Raw genomic sequence first — 12,648 nt, 5'->3', positions numbered from 1 at the left:
GAGCAAAGCATTTGGGCTCAGAATTTGCATGTAAATCCAAAATATTTAAATGACGATGTCCAACTTGTTAGCAGGGAGTAACCAAATTAACTATACAAAAATGCACTGTGGTGCTTCAAAATACCATGGTACATGTCCAGGGCACAACAAGAAAGATGCAACCTTTTCCTTTTCAAATATTTAAATGTTTTATGCTTTACACAGTTTGAAAAATCATTATTTTTAATTAATTGAATCACCCCATGCGTGGTATGCGTGTGTTTGCGTGCGTGCGTGCGTGCGTGCGTGCGTGCGTGCGTGTGTGTGTGTGTGGTACAATCCATGAAAATATAAACAGAAATTTTACAGAAATCTATCCGCTAATAAAAATAGACTATAAACAATAATATTAAAACAACAGCAGCTATATTGTATACAACTTAAATGTAATATAAAATAAATATATAAATTATAAATAAATAGCTAAATAGTTATATTGTATTTGATACAAATCTAATGTAAATTTTCATTTTCAAATTTTCAAAATTGTCAAAAAAAATGACATATAAATGTAAATAATGTAAAAATCTAATGCAAATCTAATATAATTAAAATTTTACTTATATAAAAAGTAGATTTATAAACACATTTTTACAAAAGACGATCACAACTCATTCTGACAGTCTAAATAATGCTAGGTTTTTGGCAAATATAGACAAACCCAAGTGTTGGGTTGAAAACGTTATTTAATAATGCAACCCAGGGTGTTGGGTTTGTCTATATTTGACCCAGCATTATTATTTGCTCAATGTCTGACAGCTAGATAACTGTACCTTGATGACATATTTACATCTGCAAAATCTGCAAAGGCATTCAGTTACACTGAAATCATTAGTGTGAGGAAAAGGTATGAGGCACAAAATGACAGTTCTCTCTACATGTACTTATCCAAGCGTGCATGCATTTGCATGTGATCAAGTCATTTAACAGGTTGAGATTGAGCTTAATCAGCCGTGAGATTCACCATGTTCTTTTGATCTTAAGTATAAATCTCAACAAATGAGGGAAGAGGCGAGAGGATAATTTAAGTGGGAATGTCATATTCTCTTTCTATGTTTTACTCACTTTGTTTAAGGGGAAACAGTAGATATGGTATGTTGTTAGTTGTTCTTTTGGATCAAAGACTAAGATGATTCACATTAACAGAGAAACACATAAAAGCAGCTGTTACTCACCATTATAACATTTTGGCAACTTATCAATAGCCATTGGCTCATTATAGGAGCTACATATTGTGCTGGTTTCCAAAAGAGATAATGAATCCCTTTATGAGTTGAAAAGCTCTAACAGTTTAATGCGCACTTTGGTTTTCAAATTGATTTAGTTCCCATTGGTGCATTTTCCCATTCTGTGTTTAGGTCTATATGTGAATGTGTCAGTCTTTTTGTGTATTTTTGGCCATGGAAGTGTGTACGAGTTAAACCTAAGTTGCCATGCCCACCGAGGGATGTGGCTGAGCGATGCGGCCATTAGAGGAAGCTCACCCTTAGAAAAGTCATGGAAAAAGGGCAATTATAGGCAGGCAGTACAAAAGACAGCTCAGCTCAGTGCGGAGTGGGGTCCTAAGTGCCACATCCATCTGAATTCTTTCACAGGAAGGCTCAGTATGTCTCGGAGACCATGAAACCCCAAACGACGACATTAAGACAGCTATTTTACGCTCTCTCAAGGGGGCGGTGGGCTAAACAAAACTATTTTTCCATTACTTTCCTCATTTATGTCTTGCTGCTACTAAAAGCTCACACCAGTTGTAGCCGGCTTGTATTAAAATGAGCTAAGAGTCCCGTTGGGAGGGAATAGCGGGGACATTTTGAGCGGTAAAGATGTGAAGTTGGTGTTGAATGCTAAATGCTAATAGATGAAAGAGATTGCTTACAGAGCACATCACACCTCTGCTGGCTCACCAAATCAGCTTGAAAGAGCACATGTGGCCAGGCCCTCATTTGCAAAAGTATACAGCAGGATAGTTCACCTTATAATGATGTCAATATTTACTCACCCTTATGTCATTTCAAAACTGTATTTGAATATTCTATTCTGTGGAGCGCAAAATGGACACAAGTAAAAAAGTAGTCGAAGTGACAATGTTCCAATCTCTCTGAAGTCAAATTATAGTTGTAATTCACTGAAAGTTGTGTTTTGGCCATGTTGGAAATAGAGTTCTAGTCTTATTGAGGATTTTTAGGATATGTTTTAAAATGTTTTGTGTCCTTTTTAGAGCTTGACAGCCTCTGATTACAGAATTGCATAACAATGTGCATCAGAAGAAATGACAGCATACAGGTTTGAAGCTACATGATGGGTTAATAATGAGTAAATAATGGCGGAATAGCTTCTGACTCTTAAAATCATTCTGGTGATTTTGAAGAGACATAGTGAAGGGCAACTGACTCTCGTCTTGCTTCTTAAACACGTCTGTGGTGTCTTATCACCTTCTCACACACGTAGATGCAAATTCACAGACACGCATGCATGCGCATATCAAGCCTCCTAAATCTCCAGCTTGCATTTAGCACTTTGACAAATTATTTTCCATCTCATTGGTCAAGGTGACAGAAAATGGATTGTGTTTTTTTTTTTTTTTTTAATTGCCTCTTATTTAGATTGTATCAGTTCATTACAGATAAATCATGAACTTGTTCGTCCCCTGATTTTGTAGCTAAAGGATTGAATATTGTCTCATACATCATCAATACTTAACAGATAACACCAGACATGAATGTCAGACTCTTCAGTATGGAAAAGGGTGATATATAATAAAACAAAATGTAACTAGTGAAACCAGGTGTGTAGAATAAAATCTTAGCCGTTTTATATGTCCTAAACATATTGCGGTTTGCAGACCCATACATGCACTCATTTGTTGAGGGCTTTGAGAAAACACACGCAAGCTACCTCATTTACCTCTGTCTTACACTAAATCACCCTAATAATTAAATCAATTTCCACTGTTTTGCCGTAGCCGTGTTTATTCACGAGACGTGATGAGTAATGCGGCTTTTACTCGCTGCATTAAGCCAAGTTTGCAGGGATGCGTAAAGAGACTGCAGACGAGAAGAAAGACTCAAAGACAGTGTTTTCTCTGTTTCATCCGTTAGAAGAGCAGCATTCGGTAATGGAAGGAGACAGCGCGGTAGACATATAGCGCTCGACAACACCCTCCCCCCCGTCCTCATGAAAACTGCACAAGAAAATGCAGCTGCAGGCGAAACTGGTGCAGCCATCTAATAAAACGTACTCGGTGCACTTCGTCAAGCTAGACTGACACACGCACACACACACACACACACACACACACCACAAGCACCTACCTCGCACCTGCCGAGCGGCAGATCTTGTGCCGCCAGGGCAATCGCGTTACATTAAACGCATTACTCCGTGATGGGTAACCGGTGTGCCAGGGGCCAGGAAGAGGAGTCTTTTAATTCTCGAAAAATGAAAATTAAACAACATAGGAGGCCCTTTACGCAAGGACGTCAGGACTACCAATATTAACAATCTGATAAACATAATAATTGCTCGGCCCCTTCAGCAGGTCTTTATCTAATAATCAGCAATAAGGTCTCATTGGTTGCCATGTCTAATAATAGTGAGCGATTATTTTAGCCTACTGTAATACCCTGAGAGGTCCTCGCATAATAAATGGTGATTAACAAGAGTGAAAGGTGTAATTTACCTACGGACCGGCCTAATTGCTATACGGCGAATCAGCGCCGTAGCTCGCACATATGCACGCGAGCAAAGAATCGCAAAAACAAGGCCACACACACTGAGAGCAGATTGGTAGAAAGAGAGAAATTCATCTGTTCGGAGGAAAAGTGTGTGTCCCTCTGTGAGAGAAAGAATGGAAATTTCCATGGAGATGGAAAATTGGCTTTTGCACCATTTTTATTGACAGAGAAAGGACAGGAAATGTTCAGGAAATGACATGAGCTGAACTTTTCCTGCATGAGAATTGTGGTTCAATGTGTTACTAAGCTAAGACACATTCATATTATCCATTTTGCAGACATATTATGTAAGAAATACTCTCTGCTACTTCTGTAAATGATGTTTTATGTAATTAGTTGTATTTCAGACTGATTCAATCTGTAATTTGTCTTGATGAAAAAGAGTCATGCGAGTCATTCATTCAAGGAGTCAGGCTACACTTGTCATACTGTATGTTTCTGATCTGCTAAAATGACTTGGTTCATAAGAGTTATTTGTTAATGAATTAGACTACATTGGTCAAGCTCTATGTGTGTTTTTGTGTACAGCAAGGACTGTAGGCTGAATTTGTAACAAAACAAAATAAGTTATTATTATTCGAGGAAACATGCTGTACTCTGAAATTGGGGTTGTGTATTCCAGTAGAAACGATTAACTGGTAGAAATGTGTCAACAGGGAGAGATTTTGGAGTATCGTATTTACGCTCATGTGACGTTGCTGTGCTGTGCTGCCACGAAAGCTTATTGTTTGCCTGCTTTTTAAGCATTATGATTAAAATCATGTGATTTTAAACCGTTGAATCACAATTAGTTTAGCAGTGAAAGAAAACTAATTTCACTATCTGTCTGTTTCTGTCTGTCATTACTGTTTCTCAGCGCTGTCTGATATACGCTCATAGAGTGCTTGAACGGTTAAACACACATACCTATGTGTCTCAGTGAATATCTGTTTGCATTTGTGTCTCAAGTGAACGTTAGCATTTGAGAGAGAAAGTATATTGCAACAAGTATATTGGATCCGTGCAGTCGGCCTTAAAGTGATAGCATCTAAATTTACCTGCTGTCATTATTAATGCTAATCAAACAAAAAAAGAGAGAAAATCTCTGACTGCTCTTGACTTTTGTAACTTTAATAAGAATAACTATATATTTGATTTACACAGTAAATACTATTTATATTTTTTATACTTTATTCATTTATGTAGTATTTCTAGTGCTTGAAGTTTGTCAGGTAGGTATATTTCATTTGTGTCATTGTACTACTGTAGTTTGGTTTCTTTCTTTATCACAGCTTACTTCAGTTATTAAGGCTAGTATTAGTTTTTTAAATTATTTTGAAAATGGTGATACGAATTATGAAATTTAAAGCAAAAAATAATAAGTATCATGATATAAGATTTTGGCCATATCGCCCACCCCAATAAATATTTGGAGAATTGGAAACTGGAAATTTAATTGGAAAACAAAATTGATGTGATATTGCAAATTGATCATGCGCTGTCTGTGCATGTTTGCATGGAGGTGGCCAACCCTAATGCGGTTACATTTGTTTCTATGATTTGTCCATGCCCTGACAGAACTGATGAACGGTAAAATGAATCCCTGTCAGTAATCGTGCGTCCACTGCAGCTATATACCGTGTCACGTTAACGCTCTGAGAAATCACGTGTGCCGTCCACCTGGGCTGGATAATGAGATCTGCCGTTCTGCTCGAAAGATGAAAAATGTCAGACAAATGAGCCCAGTCAATACGAGGCTCCTTGCAAACAAATGCGTCCTGATAGGAGAGCGTCCCGGTGCCTCTCTCAGTTCTGGGCGTGTAATTGTCTGTCTGTGTTCTCTAATTGCGGCATAATAAATAAAGCACATTCATTTGTTTATGTCTGTACTTCTAATGCGATTCCCTCCAGTGCTGTGCCGCAGATACCTCTCAACTCGGCTTTTTCTCAGTTTTCACTCTTTTTCCCTCCCCTCGTCCCTCTCTCTCTTTGTCTCCTCGTCCTCCTGTTCCTCCGTTCCTCAGCACACCTGGGGGCCTGCAGGGGATGTCTCAGCATGAATAATGCAGAAGAGCTTCAGAAGTTGTACCTGCTCTCCTTTCCTACCAACTCTCTCTCTCTCTCTCTCTCTCTCTCTCTCTCTCTCTCTCTCTCTCTCTCTCTCTCTCTCTCTCTCTCTCTGTGTGTGTGTCAGTGCGCACTTTCCATCTCGCTCTCCTTGTCCTCACTTTTAAAACCAAGTAAAACCATTATTCCCTTGTCGAGGAGTGGGAATGTGATTTCCTGTTTGTTTTTTGCACACACACACACACACACACACACACACACACACACACACACACACACACACACACACACACACACACACACACACACACACACACACACACAAAAAGATATTTGCAGTTTAAAAACAAAAGAAGGCCTGCACTCAGTCTGCTCTCTCTCTCTTTTGCAGTGGATTTCGTGGACTGTGGCAGAGGTTCCGGCTTGCGCTTCGAGAGCGGAGACCCCGCTGATTTCCGGATAGAGGCCGACGGGACGGTTTTCGCCGCGCGAACCCTGCAGCTGTCCGACAGGAAGGGGCAGAGCTTGGAGATTAAGGCCAAGGACGCAAAGTCTCAAGAGCAATGGCTGGTGCACGTCAACTTCACCCAGCCCAAGCAGGTAGGAAGTGAGGCGCACTCGCACGTTAACGGAACGGCGGCTGCGTGACTGCGAAAATCACACTAATTATAACCGTGTCAGATCGCTAACAGCGCATGGCGTTTCTAAACTAGCCTCACGCTGCAATTACACTATCAAACAGCCATTGTGCGAATGTGAGCTCACAAAATGTCTCTCTTCATCCGAGGGCCTCTGTGACAAAGCCAAAGCACTAATAAAACTATATTAGAAAATTAGCAGAGCACTAACACGTTGATAGTAGGGCTGTAATTAATGTTTAACGATGCTAAAGAGACATTAAGGCAGGAGGATACATTAGACAGTGGAGATCTGGACCCTCAGCTTGGGAACACTAACCATATGTCTCATAGCCCTGCCTTCTGCTCAGAGACAGGGAGAATTTACTCTTTATTACTGACTCGCACATGCCCACACACTGCCGCCAAGGGGAAGGAGGACGAGAGGAGCCGGCGGGGGATGAGGGCGGATAAGGGCGAGATAAAGACCGAGATGGTCGAGGAGGCAAAGGAGGGAGAAGGGTGGGCAGTCACAATATATTACCCATGAGTTTGCAACACTGGGAATATCATGTCGATTTTAATGAGCTTTTAATTTGTCCATTACGTTTTCTAAAGTACGTGCCATTACACTAGTTTTGCAACTAGTCCCTCCTTATCTTGTGAGATGTTTTCATTACACCTCCGATTTAAAGTAATTAGCAAAAATGAATGGGTATGTTTTATTCAAAACTCAAAGATTCGTCATTTCTCAGAATGTGGCAAAAGTATCTGCAAGGCAGTTTTCATTTTGGGGTTAGTATAATTTTTGTTTGTTTCTTATCCTCTCCAAGGCTGCATTTATTTGATCAGAAGTATAAGCAGTAATATAAGCAGTTTTTATTTTTTAAGTAAATGTATTCCTGTGATGGCACCCTGAATTTTCAGCATCATTACTCATCACATGATCTTTCAGAAATAATTTTAATATGCTGTCTTGCTGATAGCAAATCTAATCTGCCCGCGAGTGTCGTCTAGCAACCCTCAATACCCTTCTGAGCTGTAATCGCCAAACTCTTGTCAGGCCAATCACATCGTGTATAGAGTCGGTGGGCGGGGCCATAATGATGACGGCCGAGTTGCGTTTGCGTGCTTCTAGTAACACAGAAACTGGCGAACGGCGGTCTTTCGAATCAGCTTTGACCGCGATTCTGGAAGACTTGGAGTTAAGCTTTTCTCTGAGAAAAGAACAAAGAACGGCACTGAAGTCATTCTTAAAAAGGGAAGATGTGTTCGGAGTTTTGCCGACCGGATACGGTGAATGTTTAATCTATCAACAAGCTCTGCTTCACCTTCGTTGCTCTGGTTGGTTGTAGCGCTATCCTGCAGAGGGAGTTTGAAAGACAACCGTTTATCCCGCCCCTCAGATTGAGCCCTGTCTATGGTGAGTTTCCAGACCAAACATCTTGATGTGGGTCTGGCTTGTCAGGCTAGTCTTGCTGCTCAAGAAACATTCCTTAGTATTACCAATGTTGAAAGCAAGTGTGCATCCTTGTTGAATAAAAGTTTACATTTTCTTTAAAAACTAAATTGTACAGGCCCCAAACTTTTAAAAAGGTAGTGTAGATAAATATAGCTGTTATTACTATGTATTGATTTATTGGTGTATTTGAACGAAAATTATTTTATTCAGGGTTCCCGCAAACCTGATAAACATGAAAATATCAGCAAATATTCCACATAAGTGTGCTTTCCAGGGTTCTAAAAGTCATGACAATAAATGGATATTAATAAAATCTTAAAAGGCCATGACAATATAATTGTTTCTAGTTATGGTCAAGTATTTCTGCGACAGATGGCTCGATAAAGCTCGATAAACTCAATAAAAATCTTATCAAGTATTCACGAATGGCTAATTCATGGATACATCATAGAAATTAACTGGCAAGCAGACTGGGAACCCTGTATCCATCAATCTTGAGTTAATTTTGTAAAATAAAATAAAACATTGGAAAAACATTCCTTGCTTATTTTAAAGTTAAACATTTTGAATTTCATTAAGTATCAAATGCCCAGCCCTATAAAGATGAAGATAATAGACAGCAATAGAAAGGCGATGAATGTGAAATGAGAGAGAAAATGGGAGATATGAAAAGTAAACGAGAACGAACTGTGACGAAAGATGTTTTTCCATCAGTTCATTCGATGTTTATGCTGTTGGTTTGGCGAGACTGTGAGGAGGTACAAGGGTAATGAGTTAGCTCATCACCTGAGTCATAGCAGCGAGAGAGAAAAACTAGAGAATCTATCTCCCTCCGTCAACATCGAACTGCCGTCCGCCCCCATGTCGCTGTCATTACCAGCAATATTTCACCTCAGAGAGGAAGAGAGAGAAGATAGGTCAAGAGAAAGGGAGGCTTGGTTGATATTAACTGAGAGGAAATATCGAGTCGCTTTATAAGCAAACACACTCTTTTGTACTTGCATAAAGAAATCTTAAAGTGGTCTTTGTATTGTGTTGGTAGTTGGTAAGGAACTCTTAAGTGAACACTTAGAAGGTTTTTTGTTCTGTATAACACTAAGAGCAGGGCAAATGTCTGGTCAAGCACATCTCTGGCTGCCTTCGGCTCATAGAAAAGGAAAATGGAACAATACTGCAAACTTGACACACACTTTTACATTCACTATGTGGGTGTTACTGCTGTGGGATTTCACGATGGAGCAGCAGTGATATTTATGACCCCATTACAGAGGGTAAAATTAATTCTGTAATTATTTGGGGCCAGGGCAGATGTATTGCAAGTGCTGCACTGTGTGTGTGAGTGTGCGTGTGTGTGTGCGTGTGTGTGTGTGTGTGTGTGGGTGTGTGCACGTCACCTAATGTACATTGAGCGTGTGGGTGTATGTGAATCTAACTGTTGTTCTTTTTTCTCTGTTTTTTTTTTTTCTTCGCCAGGTGCCAGTGATACTGTTTCCGCGGCACAGTGTGGTTGTCAAGGGCGACGGCAGTGTGAATCGCGTGAAAAGAGACTGGGTCATTCCTCCTGTCAACGTGCTTGAGAACTCCAGAAAACAATTCCCCGAAGAGCTTGTGAAAGTGAGTGTGTACACAAAGAAAAACAACATTGGTTCATCATGTGAAGTGTATTCGAAAACGTACATAAAAATAAACGGTAATTCATTCATTGAGTTGTCATTCACATGCATGAAATTCAGTTTTATGTTTATCCTGCAAAATGTGTGTGTGTGTGTGTGTGTGTTTCAGATCCAGTCAGACAAGGACAAGAGTAACACACTGCGCTATAGCGTGACCGGACCAGGAGCCGACCAAAACCCCACCGGCCTGTTTATCATCGACCCCATTTCAGGAATCCTGTCCGTCACCAAACCACTGGACAGAGAACACATCCCCAACTTCCATGTAAGTGTGTTGTGTGTGTTTATGTCTCAATGTCCCGAGATGTCATGTAAAACGTATGTGCAAAATTTATGAAACCTTATGAATGATTGCACAAGATTTTGACTATGTAGGGTTCAACTAAAGAATTTTCGAATCGACTAGCAGTCACTCATGTAAGCCTTTAAGTCGACTAGTTGGACGTTTATGATATGCATTTAATTATTTAAATATATACTTGGGGTTGGGGAGTGGCATCGGAAAATGGTTTCAGATTTAGGGTTGAGAATGAATATTTTAACACTGTTCTAGATTACAGAGAAATACTAATGAGCATTTAAAATATGAATTAAGCGCTCAAGCGCACACATAAAGCTTGCCACAGCACACCGGCAAAAGTAATTATGAATGTCTGGAAAAACAGTAAGCAGACTGTCTGAACATTTTAACAATTTATTAATAAACTTCCACACTGCACAAACACTTGGATATGAGCCTAATAATAGCGCACATTTATCTAGGTTAGCGTTTGAGCGAGTGGCATGTAAAGTGACTGACAGTAGGCTACTTACTTACATATGTCGCGTGTCTTCAGCAATTCCTGTTTGTTTTTTTCTGTGACTAACCAAATAATTCATATTTTGTTGTCTAAGCCTCTTTTCTTTGACTAACATTTAGTTGACCTATTAGAAGGCAGCCCTACAAATAAGTTATGGTGGAAGATTCCCCACTGAAATAACCACATATTTTGTTATGCATAACATCATCCGAATATAATTTTCAACTCATATCCAGATATGTTAGGCAAATCATGTAAAAATACTAAAGGAAAATGTAGTAAAATTTACTAAAGAAAGATTTAGCAAGGAAAATTGATTATACTGATGGTAAATTTCATCTGTGCCAATAAGATATAGGTCAGGCATATTCAAATGTCGGACTACGGTCTGGGTCCAGACCCTGGCTTGGTTCCAACAGACTGGAAGATCTAATGACAACTATGACCATTTTACCGTTTCTAGTTAAACTGAGCAACACGTCAAAACATCGAGCGATACACATCACAAGCACTCAGGGGCGTTTTTGGTAATGATCTTTGTTGTGCATTGTTTGTTTGTTTTTAGTATATTTTAAACAAAATAGAAAAATGGTACAAACTTAAAGAGGAAAACACTAAACCCCATATAGTATATTTTCTGGCCTTCTGCCTTACATATGTATCTAAATGTAAAAATAATATCTTGATAAAACATCATTATATCTAATTGGGCTCAACTGATAAATTTTCTTATATATATATATATATATATATATATATATATATATATATATATATATATATATATATATATATATATATATATATATATATATATATATATATATATATGAGATATATCCCTGAAATATGTATTATAATTCTCATATAAATATTGTTAATGCAAAAATATCTATTAAAAAATGGAAGCCTATTCCGGGAGAGTAATTGGGACTTTTTATCTTAAAATTCTGACTTTTGTTTTTCACAATTGCGAGATGTAGTCAGAATTCTGAGATATAAACTCGCAATTGTGTGATATAATGTCAGAAATCTTAGATATAAACTCGCAATTGCTTGATATAGTCACAATTATGACTATTTCTCAGTATTGTGACTTTATATCACACAATTGAGTTTATATCTCAGAATTCTGACTTTATAACTCGCATTTGCGAGAAACAAAGTCAGAATTCTGAGATAAAAAGTCGCACTTTTTTATTTTTTAGTGTTGGAAATGGGCTTCCATAATTACGCAATGTCCCTTTATTGTATAATGTTCTAATGGGTTTTCAATTAGCTATAAAAAAATAAATTGTATTACTCCTTCATGATGCTTAAAGTATAAGACTAGCATTATTATAAATGTGGTGCTTTGAATGGTTCAGTTCATTGTTTGGCCAGCGGAGTCGCCAAATTGCCCAGTAAAAGAGTTGATTTATTATTTAAATTTTAATTGAAAGTTTATTTTTTATAAAAAAACGAACGTGTGCGTGGGTTAGCCTGTGCACTCTTCTATGCTGTTTCATGCATACACAGTGTTTAAACACCAGGCCTTTGGTCTTTAGATCTGTGAATTCCATCCAGGACAGAGAGAAGCCCTCTAAAACTCCCAATAAATTACATGTGTCATAGTTACCATGGCAGCCAGTCTGAGAATGTGACCTTTGACATCCCTCTAATCCACTGTACCGTGAAGAGGAGAGCAGGCAAAATTAAACTCGGAGGAGCTTATCCTAACACTAAGTCACACACACACATTCGTTCATTGTGCTCGCAGGGGGGCATTCCCTAAATCTGGCTTTTCCTAAGTAAGAACAATCCTCAATCTCCCCTGGAAGTAGTTTCAAACTTCTCCTGCCTGGTTTCAATACCCTTTCACTTTACTACTGGACCCGAGAGGCTGTTAACCTCCCTCAGTGTCTACCTAATCCACATTCAGATTCAAATTATGCAGAGATTACATGAATATGAAATGATTTGCTTCCTAATGGTGCCAAAGGTGGAGCATCAGGCTTCCTTCGGATAGCTCATGCATATATGCAGCAGACCTAAAACTGCTCCAGCACGCAAACTGCAACCAAGTCAACTACATCAGTTTCTTAACCCGAATAACCGCTGTAAATGAGTGTGGCGGTTAATAGCCTCTTTTCCGCTGACAGTGTGTCAGTATTGCTAGTGCTTTTACAGTTTTGCTCGTTTGGCTGCAGAAAATGTGTGAACTGAATACTGTACATTTCGTTTGAATGCTGCATTATAAAAAGCTCATAATGGCATAAAGACACTGAAAAATACTGTGGA

General features: G+C 38.9%; 1 protein-coding gene across 1 annotated transcript in view; it reads left to right on the top strand.

The window, feature by feature from the left end:
• The window catches only part of cdh2 (cadherin 2, type 1, N-cadherin (neuronal)), a 51,758-nt gene that overhangs the window by 21,122 nt on the left and 17,988 nt on the right, over positions 1 to 12,648 (top strand). Inside the window, exons 3-5 of the mRNA XM_067417108.1 lie at positions 6,208 to 6,416; positions 9,369 to 9,509; positions 9,678 to 9,833. Coding sequence (XP_067273209.1) covers positions 6,208 to 6,416; positions 9,369 to 9,509; positions 9,678 to 9,833 — 506 coding nt within the window. The remainder of the gene's footprint in view (positions 1 to 6,207; positions 6,417 to 9,368; positions 9,510 to 9,677; positions 9,834 to 12,648) is intronic.

The sequence above is a fragment of the Pseudorasbora parva genome, chromosome 15 (assembly GCF_024679245.1).
Source record: "Pseudorasbora parva isolate DD20220531a chromosome 15, ASM2467924v1, whole genome shotgun sequence".
Lineage (NCBI taxonomy): Eukaryota > Metazoa > Chordata > Actinopteri > Cypriniformes > Gobionidae > Pseudorasbora > Pseudorasbora parva.
Note: the sequence above shows the minus strand (reverse complement) of the source record. Positions and strands in the feature narration are given on the sequence as shown.